The 24,792-nt window shown below is 41.6% G+C and overlaps 1 protein-coding gene across 1 annotated transcript in view; it reads right to left on the reverse strand.

The window, feature by feature from the left end:
• The window catches only part of DPP4 (dipeptidyl peptidase 4), a 77,811-nt gene that overhangs the window by 47,170 nt on the left and 5,849 nt on the right, over positions 1–24,792 (reverse strand). The window contains exons 3-7 of the mRNA XM_045780805.2: positions 8,437–8,532; positions 7,950–8,041; positions 6,522–6,602; positions 210–262; positions 21–93 (exon numbers count right to left, since the gene is read on the reverse strand). Coding sequence (XP_045636761.2) covers positions 21–93; positions 210–262; positions 6,522–6,602; positions 7,950–8,041; positions 8,437–8,532 — 395 coding nt within the window. The remainder of the gene's footprint in view (positions 1–20; positions 94–209; positions 263–6,521; positions 6,603–7,949; positions 8,042–8,436; positions 8,533–24,792) is intronic.

Below are 24,792 nucleotides of genomic sequence, written 5' to 3' on the forward strand. Positions count from 1 at the left end.
CACAGAAGAGACTCACTAACCAATTTATGACCCTCTGGTGACCATGTGATCCACTGTGTGTTGTTTGGAATTTTCTCTTCAGTAATCAGCCTCCTGAAAAAAAGATAAAAGGAAACATTACCAAATGAATAAATCACAGTGGGACTTTATTTTTTTTAAATGTTATTATACTAAAGAAGCTTAATAAATTTTATAAGGAAGTTACTGACCTGTTAGCTAAGTCATAGATGGCATATGAAGCCGTGTAAGAATGCCTCCATTGCTATAAAAGAAAACAGACATCTCAGTCTTCTGTGATTCTTGATAATTCGGCCACTTGCTATAGGAGTGCAAGATGAGATGTAAAGTAATATGACATTATATAATTCCCACATTTTTATCATGTCTTATAATTTCTATCTCAATCCCTAGAATTTTGGAATTAGGAAGAGATTCTTAGAGACCATCCAGTACAAATTCCTCTGGACCTCATCTGTAACCTAGCTCTAACATCACACCCTCCAAGGAAACTTCTCAGAATCATAGTGGGCTGATGTGTTGCTTCCTGGCAAACATCACTCCTAGCATTTACCATAGCATGGGAAGTCTACCTGTCTAAGAAAATACAGATTTTTTTCTTTTCAATCATCTTACTGACAAAATATTTAAAAGATCTATAATTCTATTGATGTGATGTGGAGAAATACTTACTTTCCTACTTTGAATCTGAAAATATAAAGTGCTACAGATTTTTTGAAAGCCACCTGGCAAAAAAAAAAAAAAAAAAAAAAAAAAAGCCACCTGGCAATATATATTAACATTGAAATATATATACCATTGATATTTTAAACAGCCATCTCAAGAATCTAAAAAATGAAAAGCAAACCGAATCTAAATAAATGAGAAGAAAAGAAATAACAAAAGCAAAAGCAGTAATTAAATAGAAAATGCACAATAAAGAAAAATTAACAAAGCCCCAAACTTGTTCTTTGAAAAGATGAATAAAATTGCTAATACAGTAAGAGTGAGGAGAAAAAAAGTATGAATGACCAATATCAGAAATGAAAAATGGGATTAAAAGTTTTTAAGACCCTATGACAAACATTGTTTGGCCAATAAATTTAAAAGTTTAAAAAGGGACAAATTCTTTGGAAAACAAGTTATCAAAACTGAGACAAGAAAAAATGGAAAATCTGTATAGTCTTATATCTAAAAAACACATTGAATCAATAAATAAAAACATTTGCACAAACAAAACTCCAAACCCAAATAACTTTAGCAGCAAACTCCTTGTTATTTAACCAAATGAACTAAAAACTTACACATACGAAAACGCTCTATACAAATTTTTAGTTTTATTCTTAACTGCCAAAACTTAGAAGAACCAAGATAACCTTCAATAAGTGATGGCTAAATGAACTGTGGTCCATCCAGACATTGGAATATTATTTAGCCATAAAAAGAAATGAGCTATTACATCAGAAAAAGACATGGAGGAACCTCACATGCATATTTCTACGTGAGAGAAGCCCGTCTGAAAAGGCTACAGACTATATGATTCCAACCATATGACATTTTGGAAAAGGCAGAATTATGGAGACAGTCAAAAGATCAGTTGTTGCAGAGGATTTTTACGAAGTGAAAATAATCTCTATGATACCAGAATGGTGGATATATGTCATTATACATGATAGATTTGCCCAAATGCACAGAATGTACAACATAAAGAATGAACCCTAGTGAAAACTATGGACTTGAGTTAGTAATAATGTATCAGTAATGGCTCATCAATTGTAACAAATGTACCATACTAATGCAGAATGTTAATGATAGGGGAAACTGAGACAGAAGTGGGAGGGGTGACGAGGGAGTATATGGGAACTCTGTATTTTCCACTCATATCCTGTAAATCTAAAGCTGTTCTAAAAAGAATTAAGTCTATTAATTTAAAAATACATGAATTCTTGCTATACCAGATAACTTGGAAGAAGTTCCACACGGAATCATTGAGAAATGCAAGTTACAGAAAAGTATGGAAAATAGGATTTTATTTTTTATAGAATAAGCAATGACTAAAAGAATATCTATCTTCATAGAATTATTTGAATAAGGGGGAAAATATAAAATATGGAGATATGTATACTAGGTTTTTAACATGTGATACCTGGGTAAATGGTAGAGGGGAGGTGAGGAGTAGGGAGCCAGGCATAAGAGGAAAAAAAGATAAGGCTGAAGATTATGTATTATATATATAATTATATATTATATATTATGTATATATTATATATACGTATGTATGTATACACACAGATTTGCATTTATGAAAAATTTTGTTTATATGTGGATGCATTTATACATTAAAGATACTTTAAAAGAAATTACATGTCTTTATGTCTGTCTTCTCTACCATAACCTTAGATGTAAGAAATTGTGTCTTATTCATCTTTACATCTCTGGAGTCTTGTCTAGTGCAAGCCTCATAGTGTCTGTTCAAGAAATAAAACAAACTAACGCAAAAATCCAATTTTACCCATGGCAATGAAGTAGATGAAATGGGTAGCCCAAGCAGACCCAGTTTGTATAAGATAGAGCTGAGACAGAAGCCAGAGGTTCTAACCTTGAAGACTATTTCCCACTTATCATTTATCATCCTCCTATCCTCTCATGTCAACAATTATGTATTAAGTCCTTACTTTTTGCAAGTCATACATTTTTTTAAAATCCTGGATTGTTTTGACACAATCCACGCTTGTTTCTGGGAAACCTCTGAATGCTCTACTTGTAAGAGCCGAAAGGTGTGTTACAGGCTAAAAATATTAAGAGGTTTAAGAAGGTTTGAGATCACTCAGGATGACAGATCCATCATGAGCTGCAAAAGGAAACCCCAAATGCTTGGTATGTTCACTTCATCTTTTGAAACAGACTCATCCATCTATTTAGGTTAGAAACTTTGGCAACTATCCTCTGTCAGGCATTACTGATAAGACAGGCTCACTCTCCTTGAGGAGCTCATAGTTGAATGGAGATAAGGGCAAGTAAATACAAGAAAAGAATCTCAAGTCATATAACAGAGGTAGGTGGGGAGAGGCAGGAGTCATAAATTAGGCCTTGGAGAGGGAGAAAGGTCTATGGAAAAGTTGAGTGTTAGATTCAGTCTCAAAGCAGAGAACTGCCACATGGGGAAGGGGTTAAAAAAGCATCATAGCAGAGAGACGTTGAAGCACAAGTTGGGAAAGATTATGTTTAAGCTTTGGAGTCTTCTAACCTGGATTCAAGCCTGGCTAATCACTGAATGTTGCCCGCCCTCCACCATTCATACGTTGAAATCCTCACCCCCAATGTGATGATACTGGAGGTGGAGACTTTGGGAGGTAACTAGCTCATGAGGGTGGGGCTCTCATGATTGGGATTAGTTCCTTTATAAAAGAGACTCCAAAAATACTCCATGCCCCCTCCTCCATTTGAGGACATGGAGAACACGGTCAACTATGTTCCATGAAGCGGGATGTCACCAGACCCTGAATGTGCTAGCACCTTTGCCTTGGACTTCTTTCTCAGCTCCCAGAACTATGAGAAGTAAATGTGTTATTAACCCACCCAGTCTATGGTACTCTGTTATAACAGCTTAAATGGACCAAGACAAGTCTCCACTGCGTAATACAAGTTTCTTTCTAAGCTTCAATTTTCTCTCTGGGAAAATGGGGCTGATGTCAGCAACGATCTCATGTGAGGTTCATGAGAATACATGTGAAGTGCTGAGCAGGGCCCTAGAACATTGTCAACACGTCATAGTTGATGCAACTATTATCTCTGGAGCACTTAGCAGTGAATGGAGATGCTGGGGGGACATCCATACCAGGCGAATGTATGCTGGTTGTTCATGTTTTCACTCACTCGCTCTCTTGTTCGTAGCCACAACATAGAAGTAATATCGCTCTTTCTGAACGCACGAATTCTGTCATGGAAAAGCCATGGAGTAGAATCTAAAGAACTTTGCACAGCAGACCTCCAAGAAAATAGAATAAAACTACTTTCCTTTGTTTTGGATACGTTTATTGAGCACTGATTAGTCAACTGGCATATTGTCAGCGTGTGATAGATGATGTGACTATGATTAATTCTGGAGCATTAGGCAATGAGTAGAAATTATTGGAAGTTGCACAGGTATGCTGTACAGAAAATTCTATTGGATTCTTTAAGAAGTGAAACAGGAGATAGAGTGCTCTACTTTGAATAATCTTACAATTTAGCACTCTGCAATAGAAGGTATGAAGAGAGTAAAATAAGCCAACGTGACAGAGTGAATGGTGGAGTGCGGGAGAACAGAGCAGCAGGGGCAAAGTTAGGTAAAGCAATCCTAGAAAGCCTGGACCTGAATTACTGAAAAAGGAATGCTGTATGATAATCAGGGGAAGGAGGTTCCAGAAGGAAACAATAAGAAAATACTTTGGCCCTTAGATGGGAATGAATGATGCTTGAGAGAACTAAAGAGTGGTGCCCCTAAAGGTTTTTGGATCACTGAATCACCTGGAAGCCCTTAAATCTATCCATGCCTGCCCCCCACCCCCCCCATCACTGTGATGAACTAGTTGGTGTGGGGTAGGCTGCAGGCATCTGCATTTTTAAAAACCTCCATAGGTGATTGGAAGGTTCAGGCAGGGGTGAGAAGCACTGGACAAGCACGGTGAGTCCAGAGAGGGTAACAGATGATGGGTTAGCAGGGGCAGACTGAGGTCCAATCACATAGGCTTCTGAGGGTGCTGTGGTTAGAGTTTGTGTTTTATTCTGAAAGTGATGGGAAACCCCTGATCATGAGGGGTTAGGCATAATCATGACATAATTTAACTTAGGTTTTAAAAAGAGCACTGTAGGTACAGCCTGAAAAGCACGGATGGCAGTGGGATGATGGAATAGCATGAAAATAGCAAAAGCAGTTAAATGCACATGGAAACTCCAGGGACACCACAGATACAAATTACCGATGATGGCTGTCCAACTAAGGTCTACCGGTGAAATACATCCATTTGTATACATCAGATGGTACTTACTGAACTTGGCCAAATAACAAAGTGAGCTGGTATTTACCTTTCTGTTTCTACCTTAACCTCATCATTTGTATATGTTTGTCTTGAACATGGGCAATTGTAATTCAGTGGTTCTCAACCCTGCTTGCTCATTCAAATAATCTACCCGTTTAAAAAATGATGTCAGCTTCACTCCAGAGGCTATAATTTATTAATCTGGGGATTGGACCTGGCCACTGGGAATTTTTAAAAGCTAATCAAGTGATTTTAATCTCGAGACAGCAGTAAAAACCACTGAATTAAATAAACAATCCATTAATTGGGAACAGATGTGTTAAACTTGGCCTAGGATGCTGATTGGCTCCTAGCTGATAGGTTTAGAGTCAGAGAGTCTTCATGTCCGGAAATGGAGCTAGACACAGTGAGTCCAGGGTAAATATTATGATTGAAAGTCACCACATTGAAATGGGAAATGGAGTAGGAGATGGTTGGCTTGGCCTGAGTATAGAAGTGTTGGGGTGTGAGATAAGGCCCCCCTCAGTATTTATTATTTATTCTAGAATAAAAAGGCAGAGGTGGGGATCTCCAGTCTTATATTTTGTTTTCAAAGCAGAATATCCCTACAGGGTTTTAATGTTTCTACAAGTCTCAAAACTTCCTGTACTTGACAACTGTTGTCAAATGCAGGAATAACTAAAAAGCTACTGTGAAAGCTACTGGCGTATTGCAGCCAGCCTAACCATGAAGAGGATATGTGATTAAGCTTTCCTGAGGTGTGAGAATCTGGTGTTGGGCTGAGGCTCCCCCTTGAGAATGGTTTGTATATGGTGGGACCCAAAGGCTGTGAGGTGGTCTGAGTCACCTTGCCGAGTCTCTTCTGCAGGATAGGAAGTGTAACTCTTTTTAAGGCAAAGACTTCTTGAGAGTTTTACTGTATGTAAAGCTGAGACAAAGGAAATAAGGGGTTCTGTTACAGGCTGTGCAAGTCAGATATATAAGCTTGTTTTTAAATTATAAGTTGTCTTTCATTACCTTACATTTTTAGCATCTATAATATATTACTTATACTTTTTAGCATTTGAAAACACTAAAAATGAATTTCTTTTAAAACAGTTGTTGGACTTACCTTTTATGAATGAGAATGGCTATTTCTCCTTTTGATGCTGAATTAATGAGTTTTTAGTGCCTACTATATTACTTAGGTGTCAATCTTTTTTCTTTTTTAATTTAAATTTTGTTAGTTAGCATACAGTGCAATACTGGTTCCTGGAGTAGAATTCAGTGGTTCATCACCTCATGCAGCACCCAGTGCCCATCACAATTGCCTCCCTAATGCCCATCCCCGATCTAGTCCATCCCCTACCCACCTCCCTCCATCAACCCTCAGCTTGTTCTCTGTTGTTAACAGTCACTTGTACTTGGGTGTCAATCTCAAATATTCATGGACTTGAAATCAGTTATAAAATAACATACTCATAGGATTCTTTAAATGTCACAGTAAGACCGCATTTCTTTTACCTTCACATAGTTGTACTCAAAGAGAATAAACTGTCCATCAGGAGATACCGAATAATCATTTATAGAATGTTCAAACTCCTCCTGTCAAGCAAGTGGAAAAAAAGAACAATTGAACAATTTCATGTAACGATCATTACTGAGCACTAACTATGTAGCAGGTGTGGTTCTAGACAGACATGTGGCTCATGCCTTGGGAGCTCCCAGAAACGGCACATTCCCCCGCACAAATGACTGTGATGCAAGGTGTATGATGGTCAGGGTTAGAGACCCAGTGGGGGAAGAATTAAATCTAACCAAGGGAAGACAGCCATGAGGGTAGGCATCAAGAAGAGAGAGAGAAATTTCCCAGGAGGAGGAAGAGCAGGAGCAAAACACCAGATGTAGGGAAGGGCATGCATATTAAGACCACCCAGAGGTTAGGCGTAACCTGAGTACAGTACAGGGTACATCAGACAACGTGTAAGGTGAGAGGACATAAAATTAGAAAAATAGCTGGGACTGAAAATGTAAGAAGTAGAACTGTGAACCACTTTTTGTACATGGATGTAATAGAATCTTTTCTGTCTTTACAAAGACGCTCTTGGACATGGTGGCCGGCATGAGATGAGAGGGGTTGCATCAGCCCTGGACTTGGGCAATGCAGTGGTCTCATCTACAGAATGGAGATAGGGACACAAGTACTAGAGTACTAAAGTACTAACACAGATTAAAAAGGTCTTGAACCAGGACTCTACCGTGGACATAGAAATCCAAGGGACACTTGACACTGCCGAGGGAGAAGTGAGAGGGTTTGCTGAATAGCTAAATATGAGCATAGCAGAGGCATCAAAGAGGATTCTCAGGATTCAAGTAGAAGTTCACCTTTTAGTCTAAGTGACTTGGAGGGGAGCATAATTTACCAAGACTGGGAACTCAGGAAGAGGAATAGGGTGCTTTCAGTGTGCTAGGAGAGGGAAGGGGAAATCACTAGTTGAGCTTGGGATACTGAGTTTAAAATACCTGCAGGCCACAGGTGGGCAGGAGCAAGCAAGCGATTAGAAATAGAGATTTCGATCTTGGCAGGAGGTTAGTGTTGAAAGTGTGCGTTTGAGAATCAGGGCCAGACAGGAGAGCTCTGTCGCTGTGGAGGTGCATGAAATTCACTGAAGGAGGGCAGGCAAACTGCAGAGAGAGGCCAGCAAGGCAAGACAGAGCCCTGACGGGCACTTACGCTTAGGAGTATGGGCAGAGGAGGAGGAATCGTCAAGGGAGACTAAAAGGTAGCCAAGGCAGGGAGCATTCCAAGAAGGAGAGAAAGATCCACTGTGCCATATGCTGCAGAGAGAGTTCAACAGGATGAGAAATGATAGTACTCATGATTTGAAAGGTTATGAAAAAAAATCCTCAGAATTTCCTTAAAGTATAAATGAATTATGCAATCAAACATACAAATGTACTGTTTTCCAAGAAAATGGAGCTGTTTCCGTATTCAGCATTGAATAGCAAGATATTATTTTCTTGTTTGTAGAGGTATTCCTGATCTAAAGAAAGAAAATGGCTGGATCAGTATTTCAAGTTGCAGTTAAAAAATCTTCTTAAGCTAAAAATGATACAGAAAAAAAACTTAGGGTTTAAGCTCACACAAGTACTAAATAAGCATTTCTAAGTTGGAAAAACATTAAGTGATGAATATTACACTAGTATGCATTCATCTTCCCATCATTGTCAGAGTTTCAATTCACTTTTAACTTTTTATAGTCCGTAACAAAGAAATACCAAGGTTTATTTCCCTTTGTACCTGTAAGTAGAGAAAAACACTCTCCCGTATGGTTTAACAAAGCAAGAATATCTTCTCAGGGCCACGAAAGCGTCCCACAACCTAATTAGAAGGCGGACAAGCATAAAAAATCTGTCCCCTCCCCAAAGAAGTCCTTACCTGAAATCCAACGCAAGGAGTAGAATTTCAGCCTAAAAGTGTTTTTTAAATAATCAGTCAGAGTGTAAGTTCTACGAGTGTCAGCTGCAGCATCATCTGTTGATTAAAAAAAAAAAAGAGCCAAATGTTCAGTAAGATGGAATAACCTAAGTTTGGGATAAAATAAACAAATGCATCACTGCAATATACACTGGCCACAAAATACAGGAATTGCACTCACAAAATGCACAGCATATTCTGAAAGATTTCAGGCTGGCTGGCTGGAGTGGAAATGCACGTAACCGTGAGAGCGTATGTGATGCTGTGTCTCCCTGAGCTATGTCAGTGCCTGTATTAGCGCGCTTCCTTACGAGGGTCTAGAGCTGCAAAATCCAATGGACATAGTAATGGGAGTCCATCTTCTAGTAGCCATATTTAAAGATTTGTAAGGTGAAAATAATTTTAGGAGCATATTTTATTTAGCCCAATATATTCAAAATATTCTCATTTCAACATGGAATCAATATTTAAATTTTATTAATGAGATCTTTCACATTCGTTGAAATCCAGTATGTTGTCTATGATTACAGCATGTCCCAATTTGACTAGGCACGCTCCTGGTCAGAAGCCGTAGTAGATGGCACAAGGCTAGGCTGTCCTTCTCTGAGGCCTGAAGTTTCATTTCCAAGCTCTCTTGCTTTGCACGGACCTTTAAGACACGGTGATCGCATAATTCATTGATCTTTGTTTCTATGGTGACCTTTCCCTGAACTAGGGGGAGGTTTTTATGAAACCCTCCTGTGGATTCAGTGACACCTCACTTCTCCTAACCTCTGACCATTCATTTTCCTTCTCCTCCTTTGACTTTATTTTTCTCTATCGACCTTCAAGGCAGAAATGCCCTGATATATAATCTTCAGCTTTTTGCTCTTTTCTCTCTCCATTTTTCCTTCTAGAGGATTCTAGAGAATGTGACTTCCTGGGCTTCAGACATATTTTCTATTTAAATACATGACAAAACCTATACTCATTATCTTAGCCTTCCACACCCCAAACTCACATTTCTAGGGCTGTGTTGGGCCTTCTCAGTTGACTTGTCCCACACTAACCCTAGACTTACCTTGCCTAAAATAATTTTCCCTAGGGAATTTGTGTGGTTTTAGCTTCTGTTACTGGAAACCCATATTCAAAGTCCGAAAATCATTTTTGATGTCTCCCTCTCTTACTACCACCTGCATCTAATTAACCCTGTTGAGTCTTCCTGTGAAATCCTAGTATCTCCCCAGTCCAATCCTTCCTCTGCACCACCCCTGGAATGATTTTTCCAAAACGCCACTTTCATCCCGGTGACCTTTTCCTCAAAATCCTCCCCTGATTCACCGTTGTGTATGGAAAGATTCCAACTCCTTAGCGTGACGCTGGTGGCCTCCACAGTCTGGCATGAGACTCTCCAGGCTCATTTCCACTCACTCCGTGCATGAACCCCCTACCCTACTCACATGATTGCCTACGGACCCAGTAAGCCTTCTTTGGCTTTTCTGCCTTTGCTCCTTGTCCTAAGCCTCTTCCCAGCGGCATCTCCAACTGCTTCCCGGGCTGTCACAGTCCTCCACCCCCAACTCCCTCCTCTTTCATCAAGACTTCTGTGCTGCCTCCTCTGACTTTTGCCCCCACACTACTCATTTGGCTTTTGTAACTAATAACTTCTGTTGACAACTATTTCTCCATGCCCACCAGTGTGCTGGACTGAGCGAGACCGCATATTCATTGAAGAAAGGGCCTTGGGTTATGTGTTTATTTCTTTTTCAAGAACTTAGTACCTAGTAGAGTTCTATGCCACAGTAGGCACACACGGCTTTCCTTGATAATGTAGGATATCATTCTACAAGCCTAATGAAGCCAATGTGATTCCCCAGTCACAGAGCCTTCACTGACAACAAACAGCCCAGACAGTTTTTCCATATACTCGATTCTTTCCACATACTCGCAAACATGCACTCACCAAATCAGGCACTATCGTGACTTTTCTATAACGGTTCTTACTCTTCTGGGGATTGAAAAGCCAGTAGCAGCTTCTCTTGTTAATTTTTTACGGTCTGTGGAAAGGTAATTCTCTCACAGGAAATGCTCTTTCAAAAGATGTTCTCAAGATTTTATTTCTTTGGATCTTATCTGATAACATAGCCTTGGTTCTGCCTACAAAACTTTCAGTTTCAATAGATAAAAGTGTCATACTTTATTTATTGATTTTGTTTAAGCCTAGTTTGCTAAATAAGTTAAAGATTTTTTTTAAAAAAAACTGGTTTTTTTTTGTTTTTTTTTTTTTGTTTTTTTTTAATGTGGGCCTGCATTTCACCCTGGAAAATTAGCAAGGTATTTGTATTTGTTAGCAGAGATAGAACAAATGGGAAAACCAGCCCTTGAACTTGCCAACTTTCAAACAAGAAGTAAAGCCTTGTGCTATACAAAATATTTGAAGCCCTACAGATCTGTAGATTTATTCACTAAATACCCTCAATTGTTTGTATTCATCCAATTGTTCTTTGATACATCAAATAGCTATAAAGTAAGGACTATTTGAAAAATACTGTTGAGGATATATACCTTGCTATCAAGAGCTATTAGTCTAAAATGGACACAAAAGACATTCCAAAATTAGTACAAGTCAAGGTATAAATGGTTATAGACATTCACAGGCCTATATTACCTGCTGATATAGATGTCTAGATAGACCTATTGATGGAGAACAATTTATACATTTACACGCACGCACATTTACATTGCAATGAACTAAATGTTTGTGTCTGCCAAAATTAAATGTTGAAATTCTAACCCATAATGCGATGGTATTAGGAGATGAGGCTTTGGGAGGTGATTAGGTCATGGGTGTAGGGCACTCATGAATGAAACTAGTACCCTTATAAACTAGTGCCCAGTAGGTTCTCTTGTCCCTTCCATGCAAGGACACAGGACACGGGCCCTCACTACAGCAGACACATAATCTGCCAGTGCCTGAGACTTCCCGGCCTCCAAAACCGTGAGAAATAAACATTGTTTAAGCCACCCAGTCTGTGGTGTTTCTGTGAACAACTTAAAACGTGTATATCTAATAAAACAGACATATCAACTTAGAACATCTTTCACTGCCTCTTGATTTTGTAAGGAGAAAATTAACCAAGTACTTAGATGACGTGCAGTGTTATCTCATTTAAATGCTATCACATATAAGGATGTTTGCCTGGGTTTTTTAGGATAAGACACTTAAATCTGGAATATTAAAATCATTGAGGCAAAATTCCCTGAGACGTCACCTGCTGCCCAGGGCGCCACCCTTCACATTCATGACGCATGACTCACTGAGCACTTAACCTCTGCCCTGTCTCAGACAATGCTGAACTCATTCTCTCCTCAGGCCGCAGCATTCCTAGACCCATCATGTCTACCATGTTTAGCCTCCTACCATGTTTGCTCATCATGGGCCCAGGAAGATTTTAAGCCATCTGCTGATTTCCCAGATATCGATACTGTTGCTACACTCTGCTATGGCCCAGGACATCTGTGAGGGCTCGGGGCCACCTCTGGTTTGTGTCAGGCTCTCTTAGCCACTGAAAGATGACAATGTGAGCTCCTTTCCACATCCTGGCTACCCAGTCCCAGAACGGTGCTGCTGGATTGGAGCAAATCAAGCAACAAATGTTCCTTGTTTTTTGCCTTGCCATTCGATAAGCAGCGCACATTGGAAGATCTGTTTGAAACATCTAGATAAGCGAGTTCTGTAAAACGTGAGTGCCAAGTCCAGGTTTTGACCTTTAGCAAGTTCCCAGTTTGTTGCCAAGTTACAACCTATTCTGTCAAACACTTACAGGACACGCTCGTGTTTCTTTTCCCTGTCTCCTTGCTCCCTGACAGGGCACTGCTGCAGCAACAGATGAAGGTCTTTGGCTGCTTGTGTGGTTTTCCTGGTGGGCCTGGGACATGTCGTTCATTTGACTTATCGGTTCAAAGCATTGTGCTAGCCAAGTAAAGCGGTTAATCATATGCTACCCATCAGCTTTTATAGAAACTCTTAGATTCACGTTTTCTTGAATTTCAAAATAAAAAAAAAAAGGTTAACAATTTTAGATTTCACTTTTTTGGTGAGAACAGCTATTGGGTTGGACCATACGAAAATGTCATTTTTATCAGCCAAAAATGGGAGAATAGCAGTATTTAAAATGATTCAACCGAATCATAAATTCTCATCGAAGTGTATGGTATCTCAGTGCATTCTTGTGGTAGGACCAAATTCACTTCTGAATAAAAGTACTTCCAAAATGACAAGATCCAAGTAACGACGTAGTATAGTTCCACAGAATCACCTTGCCTTGACCACTTGTTACTTTACGATGACAGAATATTTTGAATTATTTTGTATACATTAATAAGAAACTTTTTTGTACGTATTGGGTTATGATATATAATATTTCTACTTCACAAAGATAAATTGTTTTGGTAAATAAGTGGCTAATGAAATGCAACTAAAAAGAAATGTGCTCTTTACGGCTCATAAACTTATTAAGTTGTTAAACACTGGGAAAAGCTATCTGGTTATAGAGTTCTTGCGTTCCATATGGTAATCAGTTAACATTTTGTATTGATGCTAAAGAAATGAAATGAGTATTGCTTCAGAATTTGCCACAGCAAAATAGCAGCCTTGACATAGGGACAGAGGAAGCAAAGTCAAGAAGGCAGAAGAAGAAATTGACCAGAAGGCGGTTCATACCCTGTATTACCCAGTAGCATACGCAGGCAGGCTACCACCCATCTGAACTGATCCAACAAATACCAATGAAGTGTTGGGTCCCCGGTGACTTTGAAATCAGAGAGCCTGGATTTCAGCCTAGGTCTAATTCTTGCGCTGAGGCCTTGGGAAAATTACTTATTCTTTCAAAACCTCAACTTTTTAATCTATAAAACCAGAATATAGCATTTTGTAGCCCATGGGGAATTGCTATGGTTAAGTGGGATAATGGATGTAAAATACCTAGCTTAGGACGTAGAATTTAGGAAGCTCTCCAGATATGTTACACTATTTATTATTGTTTTACACCAAACATGTGCTAGGCAATCAGGATACAAACATGAATAAAGGAGTCTCTCCCCTCAAGCACTGAGCAGTGATGCTGAGATTAAGCCTTTACCCGCAACAAAATAATGGTTAAAATAATAAGTTTCATTATGTTCATATCCCAAACAACCCTAATAAGACAGCATAAGAGCAACACATTGAGAAAACACCTAGGATAACCACAACCTAATCATTTGCTAAGTACTAAGGAACAGCACTTTCTCCCTTGTACAGGTCTCATGCCCTCCCTCCCACCCATAGTGGGAGTCAGCAGTTCGTAGCATGGAGGGAAAACACTGAACTTGGTGGACTTAGAGGATTTGTGAAGAGTGACGTTTTTCTGATTACTAACACAGGAGGCATTAGACTATAATCACAATCGCCAGATTCAGCTCGAGAAGAGAAACATCCCAGGTACATCAATTGACATCTGATAAATGTGTCACCGTGGAGCTGGAGCCTAGGGAACTTGGGACTGCATCCTCCGTGCATTTCCTTGTCAGAGCAGAGTGTCCGATGACCAAACTTTTGTTAGAGATGGAATCACTGTATTTTCAAAAATCTACTCTGAAAGGCCAACCAAATGGTACAATGCACAAATCCTGGAATAGCAGCAGTTCGGGATAAAGGGAACAACTTAGTGGGAGGCTGTCTGTCATGACTCCAGCCTCAACTCCTCCTCCCCTCTTATCACTCCTCTCTATCCGCAATGGCCTCCTGGCTGTTCACTAGACACACTCCACCCATTGCAGTCTCAGGGACTTTGAATTTGCTGTACTCTCCTCCTGGAATGTTCTTGACCTCGAATATGCCCAAGGCTTGCTTTTCCTTACCTCCTCCAGGTCTTTAATTAAGTACCGATTCCCCTCATGGCATTCTCTATTGCTCTTTTTGCTTTATTTTTTTCCCCCTTAATAGTGATACCATCTATCATACCATATATCTTACTTTTTTATCTTTACTGTTTGCCTCCTTTGATTGAATGTAAACTCCATAGAGGCACTGATTTTGTTGTGTTTGGTTTCTTTTACTATAAATTATATCACCACAGCCTAGAACAGTGCTCAACACATAAAGATAGTCCCTAAGTATTTGTTGAATGAAAAAATAAAAGCCAGATAACACTAACACAGGAACACAAAGAGGAACATGGTTCCAAATACCAGCATTGTGAACTCTGGGTGGCAGTGGTAGTAGGAAGAGCTGTGCACTGGTCAGATGGGTCTGGTTAAAGGATTGGCCAGTTGGAGAGGAGGAAGAACTTTCTTTCTCCTGTCGATCCCATCAGTGTGTGCCCAGAAGTAGCACCTGGCCCAGCCTCTACCTCCTTTGGAATGCCCAAGCCTGCCTCCTTATGCCTCCCAGTGGTGGCAGAAGTAGCTGGGTGCCTCAGACCCCTCAGAGTTTTGAGCCCAGATCTTCTGTGTCCTCCTTCTTCCTCTTTGTTCCCAACCCCTAAAGGTAAGCCATTCCTGCAGCTTCTGTCTCTGGGTTACTTCGGAATTTGTCTTTTGCTCTTTAATCTGTGCAACCAATTTTTAGAGTAAATCCCTCTTCTGAAACACCGAGTGTGATTTCTGTATTTGTTACGCCACTATACTTTAACAATACAAAGACTTACATGTTTTGCCTATAAAATAAGGTCTTTTTAGGCTCGAAAGCATCCAATATCCAGATGGGTTTGACAACCTCTTCTTAAGGGGACAGACTCTAAACGTTTCAGGTTTTGTTGGTCATGCATCTTTGCTGCAACTACTCCAGTCTGCTGTAGCTTGAAAGCAGCCACAGACAACATGTAATTGAAGGGACGTGGCCGTGTTCCAATAAAACTTTATTTTGAAAAACAAGTGGCCAGACCTAGCTTTTCTTTGACGACACTGTGTAGACATTCCTCAGTTGTAAGCAACAGCAACAGTAACAACAAACAAAGCACAACAAAAACACAACCGTTCCCAAGATTGGTTTTGAAAGATTGAGGTTGAAACTCTAATTGCCTTGAAACAATAAGAATATCAGCATAAGACTCCAATATATATGCAGAAAAGTGAAAGGGCAGAATATTCATGCCTCAAGATTCAGGTCAAGATGAAGATAACTACAGCGGCTGGCAAAGAAGTGCAAGGCCAGAGGGACTTCCTGATCCAAACCCAGTTTAGATTGCCCTACTCACTCTGCCCTGACCTCAGGAATGAGTCGGAAGTGTAGCCCGCACAGGAAGCCTGCACCAAAAAGGGCATCAGGGCTGCTTTATTCCTCTTTGAAATGAAAAGTGATTCATTCATTCATTCATTCATTCTCATTATAGTCACTTCCTCTCCCCTTGTTAGGACTCTCCTGGGAATAAATAAGACTGGTACGATAATGGCCGACATTCATATTTATAAGGCTTTTATGCCCCATGACACTGACTGACATTAAACCTGTGTAATCCCAGATGACGAGAAACAGCTGAAAGGTAGAAACATGAACTATGTGAATAAATAACCCACAGGCCCATGAAACATTCAGCCATTTTAGCAAAAGGCTGTTTCCTCTTGAAAAATACTCAAAAGTAGTTATAGTGAGACATCAAGCAAAGGTGTTACCATGCAAGCTAAGAATGATTAGTTTGCGTTAGAAAGAAAACTGATTAGAGGACATCAGCATTTGGTGATGCTGAAAGCCCTAGTACTGAATCACTGAAGAACTTTCCAGAAAGATTTATAAGCATAATTAACAAGGCTACTCTCTGCTAAGTGTTTGACTTCCAGGATACAAGGAAAGATGATCAACGGGAAACAAAACTGCCACAAAAATTGCCCTTCCCAGAATTCTCCAAGCAAAGCTTTCAAGAGTGTGAGACAAGTGTTTTTATAGTACCTGCCTCTGGGACTGTTAAAAGAATAAAAAAGTTAAAAATACATAAAGAATCATAACTACAAATATAGAGTTATTGCAGTGTGCTGGGCTGTTCCAGGCATTGTACACTTAATAAGTTATTCTCATCGCAATTTTATAGGTAAAGAAACTGAGGTGCAGACAGGCATAGAGAGTGAGTGGACTCAGGTCCCGGGACTGCCAAGTGCTGAAGCTACACTTGCAGTAAGCAACCTGGCTCCGAAACCTGTGCTTATAACCACTCTTTTAAACAACCTGAGTATTTGCGGGGGGGGGGGGGGTACACATCGTAGATGCTATGCTGGCAGCTTTTGTGAGTTGCTATGGCTACATCAGACATCATGGAAGTGTTCAAATTCAATGTCTGCCATGAATCCAGACCGATAGGTTGGTAATATCATTTGGACTTGCAGAGCTCGTAGGCTGCATCAGACCATAATTTGTCCTAGTGCTGCAAAACCAAAGGGGTACCAGTTTTTTAGAAAACCCCAGAATTTTCTCTCCAGACTGGTATTAAAAATGCCAACATTGTGGGGCGCCCTGGGGAGCTCAGTTGGCTAAGCATCTGACTCCTGATTTAGCCTCGGGGGATGATCTCAGGGTCCTGGGATAGAGCCTGCATTGGGTTCCACACTCGGCAGGAAGTCTGCTTGAGGATTCTCTGCCCCTCTCCCTTTATCCTCCCCCAGCCCTCTAAAATTAATAAATAAATCTAAAAAAAATAAATAAATAAAAGGCAACTTTGTGACTTCCCAGAAAGGCGGTTTTACCATCCTCATTCTCTCTTCCATGGTGCTTCCAGAAACTCATCATCTTTTCCCTGAACTCCTAAGAAGGAGTCATGAAAGTAGGAACTTAACAAGTTTCTTTTCTTCCTTTCTTTTCATGCTTCCTAGATTTAAAACATAACACAATCCTGAATAACTCAGGCCCTGCAGTACCCATTTTCACAAGAGTATGAAGTCATCCAAAAACGATAGGATGATTCTTCCTTTATAGCGAAAGCCACCCTAAGGGGCTTCTCCCCCACCATGCTTCCCACCATTTCCTCCACCCTTTCCTCAGCACTTGGAGGAAGAAGCAGGCCCAACCTGTGCCTCCACCCTTTGTCTTCTTTATCCTAGGGGCATGTTTTCATTTCTCCTCCCTCAGCTTCCAGTGTCTTCTCACTGCCCACTTCTGCCCTGTCCTTAAGCACACCCAGGGAGTAGCTATCAGAAAAAAATATTTACCCGACTGTGCTGCCATCACCTCATTTCTCTGCCTGTGTTTATCAGCCAATGTCTCAAATCACCAGTCCACACCTGTGGTCTTCCCCTTCTCACTGTCCCTCCTTCATGTCTCTGGGTCTACCCCTCACTACTTACACCACACCCATTTCTCCTTCTTCAGGGTTTATTTTCTGTACTGTATATTTGGCCTATTAATCAAGTAATTTTAGATCATTTGAATACTTAATCTGAACAATCTTAACTAAGCTAATTGTAAGTTAGCTGGAAGGCTGAGTTATTTTGTCCTCATCAGGCCGCTGCCAGCACCGTGCTCTAGACACAGGAGGTCCTCTACAAAGGGAAGTACTTTACACATGGCTGACTTGACTCCATATTTATGAATATAAGTGTTTTAATCAGAATTAGAGCAAAATTAAGATGTTAATCAAAAAATATTCTTGGGCCCTAGAGACATAAAACAGGAAAAAAACAGGAAAAACTTTACCCCCAGGAAGCTTACATTCAAATGGGGGGAGACAGAGGAACGAACGGCAAGTACGTAATGCCATATGTTAGGTAGCCATAGGGGCCATGGAGAAAATAAAGTCGGGAAGGGGAAAAGGAGTGTCAGGTTTGGGGAGAGTGCTGTGTTCGGTAATTTGGTGAGGGGAGACCCCAAGGATAAGGAGGTATTTTAGCAGACACCTGAAGGAGGTAAGGGGATAAGCAACAGACAGTCCCAGGGAAGAGGAAGCTTGGCAAAAAGATGTGCAGGTATAAAACCTCTGAGGCAGGACAGGTGAGTGATGAAGAGGAGGGAGCAGGGGAGGAGCTCAGAGGGGCAGTGAGGCTCAGGTCACACCGGTCTTGTGGGCCATTGTGAGGATTGTGGTGTTCAGTCTGAAAGATGGGGAGTCATCGAATGCTTCTGAGCAGAGAAGAATGTGATCAGACCTCTGTTTCAAAATGGTCACTGTATAAGTTTTCTGTTACTACCTAACAAATGACACAAGCACCGTGGTTTAATACAACCCCTCACATTAGCTCAGGGTTCTGTGGGTGGGAATTCCAGCCCTGCAAGGCTGGATTCCCTGCCCAGGGTCTCACAAGGCAGACATCCAGGCATTGGCTAGGCTGAGCCCTCACCCTCATTCCGAGGCTCTGGGGGTGGGGGTGGGGGTGGGGAGGGTGTGGTAGGGGTGGAAGTTGCTTCCCAGCTCATGCTGGTTGTTGGCAGAGTTCAGTTTTGCACCGTTGTAGGAGTGATGTCACTGCTTCCTTGCTGGCTACCAGCCAAGGACGGCTCTCACTTCCGAGGGCCTCTCACATCCCTTGTCATGTGGGCCCCTCCAAATCAGCAACGGTGTGAAAAAATCTTTTTTGTGCCTCAAATCTCTGACTACCCCTTCTGTGAGCAGCCATAAAAACCCTGCTTTTTTGTTGTTGTTGTTTTGAAGGGCTCATGTGATCAGATCAAGCCCACCTGAAAGGTAATCTCCCTTTCTCGAAGTGGACTGTGCCGCAGAATGCAACCTAACCATCAGAATGAAATCCAGCATATTCACAATCTCAGAGATTGTACGCCGGGGAAGGGAGGAAATTTGGGGAATCATTTTATTTTGTTTTGTCTTATTTTATTTTAAAGATTTTCTTTATTTATTTGAGAGAGAGAGAGAGCGAGAGAGCACGAGCATGAGCAGGGGAGGGGCAGAGGGAGAGGGACAAGCAGACTCCCTGTGAAGTCCAGTGTGGGGCTTGATCCCAGGACCCTGAGATCATGACCTGAGCTGAAGTGAGATGCTTAACCACTTAATCAACTGAACCACCCAGGCGTCCCTGGGGAGTCATTTTAGAATTCTTATTCCCTTGGTCACCTTGCCTGTTGTGATGAGAATGCACTGTAGAAAAGTTAAAGAAATAGGAAGGGGCACCTGGGTGGCTCAGTTGTTAAGTGTCTGCCTTCGGCTCAGGGCCTGATCCCAGGTTCCTGGGGTAAAGCCCCGCACTGGGCTCCTGCGTTCCCTGCTCCACCGAGAGCCTGCTTCTTCCTCTCCCACTCCCCCTGCTTGTGTTCCCTCTCTCGCTGGCTGTCTCTCTCTCTCTGTCAAATAAATAAATAAAAAATCTTAAAAAAAAAAAGAAATAGGAAGATTTTTTTCAAGAATTCAGGTGAAAGGTGATGGGCATCTGGGACTGGGGGGTAGCAGTGGAAGTGGTGAGATATGGTCAAATTTTGAAAGAACGTGAAAGTAGAAGTGATGGGACTTTGCTGACCACCTGGATGTTGAGTATAAATGAGTCTGTGGAGTTGAGAAGAGCTGCATGGATCTTGGGCTCAGAGACTAGAGAAATGGAATTGCTCTGGGCTGAGACAAGGTGCACTAAGGGAGGAATAGGTTTGGCAGGACTTTGGCGAGATGTTGCTCTGAGATGCCAGTAACATCAAAATGGAGATGTTTGCTCATACATGCATGTAGAGTTTCGGAAGGAGGTCTGGTCGGACGGTTGGGACATTGTCAGGTTATAGATAGTGTTTAAGGCCATGGGAGTGCATGAGATCGCCCAGTGGAAGGAAGGAAGAAGCTCCAGGATGGAGCCCTGGTGGGTTCAAGGTTAGAAGTCAGACATGAAGAGAAACTTCTAAGGAGAATGGAGAGGACATGCGGTGAGGTAGAAGGAACACCAGGAAAAGACAGAAACCCAGAGGGAGGGGGAAAAGAAGAAAGATCAACTAGCAGGACAGTGAGACAGAGATGGAGAACTGGGCTTCGGATTTCGCAACACAGAGGTTAGGGACCTTGAGGTGAACTGAGCTGTTTCAGTGGCGGGGTGGGGGTAAGCCTTATTCCAGTGGGTTTAAGAGAGGATGGGAGGGGAACTGTAGACAGAGATAAGACAAAGCTCTTTGAGGAGTTTGTGGTAAAGAGAGCAGGGAAAGGAACTGGGAGGTTGGTAGGGATGTGGGATCCACAAGATCCCCTCCCCTCCCCTCTCCCCTCCTTTCCTCTCGTCTCCTTTCCTTTTCTTTCCTGAGAGGTTACAGCACAATTAGATAGAGAAGAGAAAATAATGATGCAGAGGGCAGGAGAAATAGCTGGAGCCCTATTTCTATGCAAAGCAAAAGGTGTGGAATTAGTGTCCAAAGGAGGATCTGGCCTCCAGCAGGTGCCAAAAAAGTTCACCTAGAGCCCTGGGAGGGGCCGATGCAGGTGAGTGCTCAGAGGGGCTGGTAGGAACGGAGGATAGTCTCTTCTGAGGGCCTCTGTTTTCTCATTAAAATAGGAGGCCAGGTTGTCAGCTGAAAATGAGACTGGAGAGGGGATGCTGGGACCTTGGGGAAGGGAGACACATGACAGAGTCCTCCAGCAGCGTGAGTAAGGGAGCAGGTGGGGAGCGTGGGACTGCCAGGCCTTACAAGAAGCCACTGACACTGCGTTCTAGATTTTCTTTTCAGTACAGTCAAACCACTTTCATCTTCAGAAAATCATTACCATGTAGATTAATTTTTCCTCCCGGAGATTTAGCAACAAAGATTTGAGTCAAATCTGGTATCAAATCCAGATACCATGAAGTTTTTTTGTTTGCTTTTATTTACTGATTATCTTCTGTTTTTATGGTCATTAGTTATTTCAAATCCTACCTTCCAGGGTCAACTTTTGCAGGTCTAATGTTTATCATTATTTGAAAATTTTGCTCTTTTTGTTTTCTATTGACTGTTTCTCCTACATTTTTGCACTGTTGATTGGATAAAATATGACAATTTATATGGGTTTTTAATTTAAAAATTGAGAGTAATTCCCCTCAGATGTGTCTGACCCGCTCTACTGTCTCAGATTTGTATCTTAAACATTTCAAATTCAATTCCTCCCCATTCTCAATCATGTTAGATGCCAAGCCAAAACAGGTACTGGGCCCAAAATGCCTTTCAGATAAAAAACACAGCATCGAACACCCTGCTCTGCAAAACCTCAGGTGGTTAGGAAAGCAAGGGAGAAGGGGGGAAGGAGCGTTACATGACCAGGTTCTTCAGAGATCAGAGCCGGTTTGCCATCTATTTTCTTTTGTTAGCAAATTAAATCATTAAAATACATGGTATGCCTACATAGACTGCCCCCCCCCCATTTCTTTCTTTTGGAATTCCCAATTCAACTTAGGTAATTCCCCTTCCCCTTCCATGTGTTAAGGAAGGAGTTTCCTCCTTGTCCCAGAAAGGTGAGTCTTGATTAATCTAATTCAAAGGAAAATCCAGAACCCAACATTCATTACCCTTGCGAGTGATCAGATTAGAATGGACGAGTGACACAAATCTGGCCAATGAGATGTGAGGGAAAGTCTGCCTTGGGCCAAGAGCCTTCTGGAAAAGCTTTCCCTCCCTGAGAGAACAGACTACGAATGAGGAACAGCACCATCTTCTGCCTTGCGAAGGAGCTGTGTGAGCAAATGATGTGCTTCTGTGGCAATCATGCTCGACCTGAGAGGACAGGCTTGAGACACAGGCCGACAGTCAGAGGAGGGAAGCAGCTGAAAAGACAGAAAGGTGCCAGGCTCTTGAGGTTGTTGTTGGACCACTGCGTCAGCAAACTCTAGAACTGCCTCACTTCTACACGTCCAGTTATGTAAGATGCTAATAATAGGACAATAGTAACACTCTCTGGTTTACATTTTTTAAAAAATATTTTATTTATTTAAGAGAGAGCCAGAATGGGTGGGGGTGGGGGACAAGGGGAGAAGATGGAGTGGGAGAAGCAGACTCCTCACTGAGCAGGGAGCCAGCTGGACCCTGGACTCATGACCTGAGCTGAAGGCAGATGCTTAACTGACGGAGCCACGCAGGCGTCCCTGTAACACTTCATAGTTTAAACAACTTTTGGTCAGGTACTCTGTTACTTGCAGCCAGAAACATTCTGTTTGACACAGTCCTCCTACAGAACCAGGGGCCGTAATTGTTGAGGACGATACGTGGAGGTGAACTGTATGCCTGGGAGGCAGTCTGGTGACTCCAGGACTGGAAGGATTGTATTCGGGCTCATTAATTATTAACCCTTTATGCCTGGTTGGTTTCTGTACAGACTTCCCTGGACAGCATTTATCGCTGCCCGTTAGTGCTTCCATAGTACTTTGATCATTTACCAGAAGGATACTTAGCCCTTTTTACTACAGTTAATGTTTATGTTTCCTTTAATATTGGGAACTGTTTGAGGATAAGGGCAGTATCTATTATTTTTATATTTCTCGTGGGTAACAAAGTGCCTGGCATGTAGAAAATATTCCATAAATATTTGCTGAAGTGAGATGACCATCTGTCGACAGTTATGAGCTAGGTGCACAATGGAGAACGCCTCCCTGAGTCCTGCCTCCTGCTCCCTGAAGCAGACTCAGCAGGACAAAGGAATTAGTTCAGAGGAACCACTGTCGATTAGCTCTCGTGGGACAGACAGAGCCCTGAGAACATGAGAAAGTTCTCCACTTGGACTATGCAGACAGCTGTTCAAGGAGTCATCCTCATCTGTGCTCCTTCCCTCACTCTTCATTTCTTCGCTCTCCACCTCACACTGTTTGCGTCCAAAGTACATCCCGTTTTCTCTCTCTTTCTCTCTTTTTTTTTTTCGTTTTACATCTCCAATACTACCACCCTGTCCAACCTGCCATCATCTCTCACAAATGCCCCCCACCCTCCTTCCTCTATTATGTATGAAGGAGTCAGGGACATTTTTAAAAAAATGGAATTAAAATCATTACATTCATGTTTGGAATAAAAAGAAACTCCTTTCCATCTCCCTCTGCCTTCTCTATCACACTTAATTTTTGTCCTAACGCTCTTCTTGTCTGAAATGACTCGTGTGCTTGCCTCCCCCCTGCCTGCCTCACGGACGGCCAAGGGCTACGGGAGCAGGTGCCTCCTCTCTGCTGTTTAGGGCCAGCTCCCCTAGACCCACAATAACCCCTGACATGCAGTGAGTGTTCCATACATGTTGGTGAGTTAGCAAATCCTGACTCTGGCCAGCATGGGATCTCAGCTCTGAAGAGCTGTTAAGTCTTATAGTACAAGTTTCCTGCCAAAATAAAAGAAAAAAGGAAAATAACAGGGGAATAGAGACACCATGAAACTCGTGGACCTGAGCTTGAGCAGGTCAGGCTTTAAAAAAAAAACTGAGGAAAATAAGAGGAAAAGGTCTCAGCCCCACAGAGATGGCGTTAAGGCCACTGGAACCACCCAACCAGTTCTGGAGGACCCAGTGTGAAGTCGGGGAAGAGGTAAGTGGTAGTCCCCATTTGATACCCCTCCTGCTCCCTCTTCCTGCATTATACAGCCTGAGCCACTGTAGACCTTAGGGTGCCAGGAACAAAGTCCCTACTGGCTTGGGCTCTGAATGGAATTACCAAGCTTCTTGGGCCTGAGATGCTGAAATATGTGTTCCAAGCTCATGAGTTTATTTGTTTCCCCAGTGACCCAAATAATGAAGAAATGTGCACATAAATGTATACGGGTAACTAAAGCCAATGGTTTATCATTAAGTTTAAAAAACTTCCTAGGAAGTTATGATTTTGAAGTAAAATACAAAGCTGAAAATACAGTACTTGGCAAAAATAAAACAGCTAACTCAGAAGTTTTGATTTTGTAGTTTTAGTTTACTCTCAGATTGAGAGACACACCCTCCTTTGGAGGTCATAATGGAGCTATGAAGACTAAAGGTAAAAATATTTACAAGATAATTGATTTACAACAATGAAAGGGTTAGCGTCAAACCATAAAGCCCTGATTAATCATTCACTTACAAAAATTTCCCCACCGAAGCATTTCTTTAAAACAGCTATGGATGGAAATCAGCAGACTCCAGAAAGGCTCAAAGTCAAAAGGCTTGGATTTCCCAGTTCTAGGACTTACTCTCAAAGCCCTAAACTTGATGCCTCAGTTTCTTCAGTATAACAAGTCAAGATATTAATATCTTAATGGATTGTTCCGTGAAGATCAAATAAAATAATATAACATGCATCAGAAACCAAGTAGGTGTAATTGAGTGCAAGGTGCAAATCTGGATTTACTACCTATGAAAAACAGGTCATAAGACCAATCCAAAGAGCGGGATGTCAGCCCTGAGCTGGAGGTCACTGCCTGTCTTATATAGGAATGGAGACAAAAGCAGCAGGTACTTTTCTTTTCTTTTTTTTCTTTAAGCAGGC

Source organism: Ursus americanus, chromosome 1 (genome assembly GCF_024610735.1).
Source record: "Ursus americanus isolate L20-20 chromosome 1, mUrsAme1.1.p, whole genome shotgun sequence".
NCBI lineage: Eukaryota > Metazoa > Chordata > Mammalia > Carnivora > Ursidae > Ursus > Ursus americanus.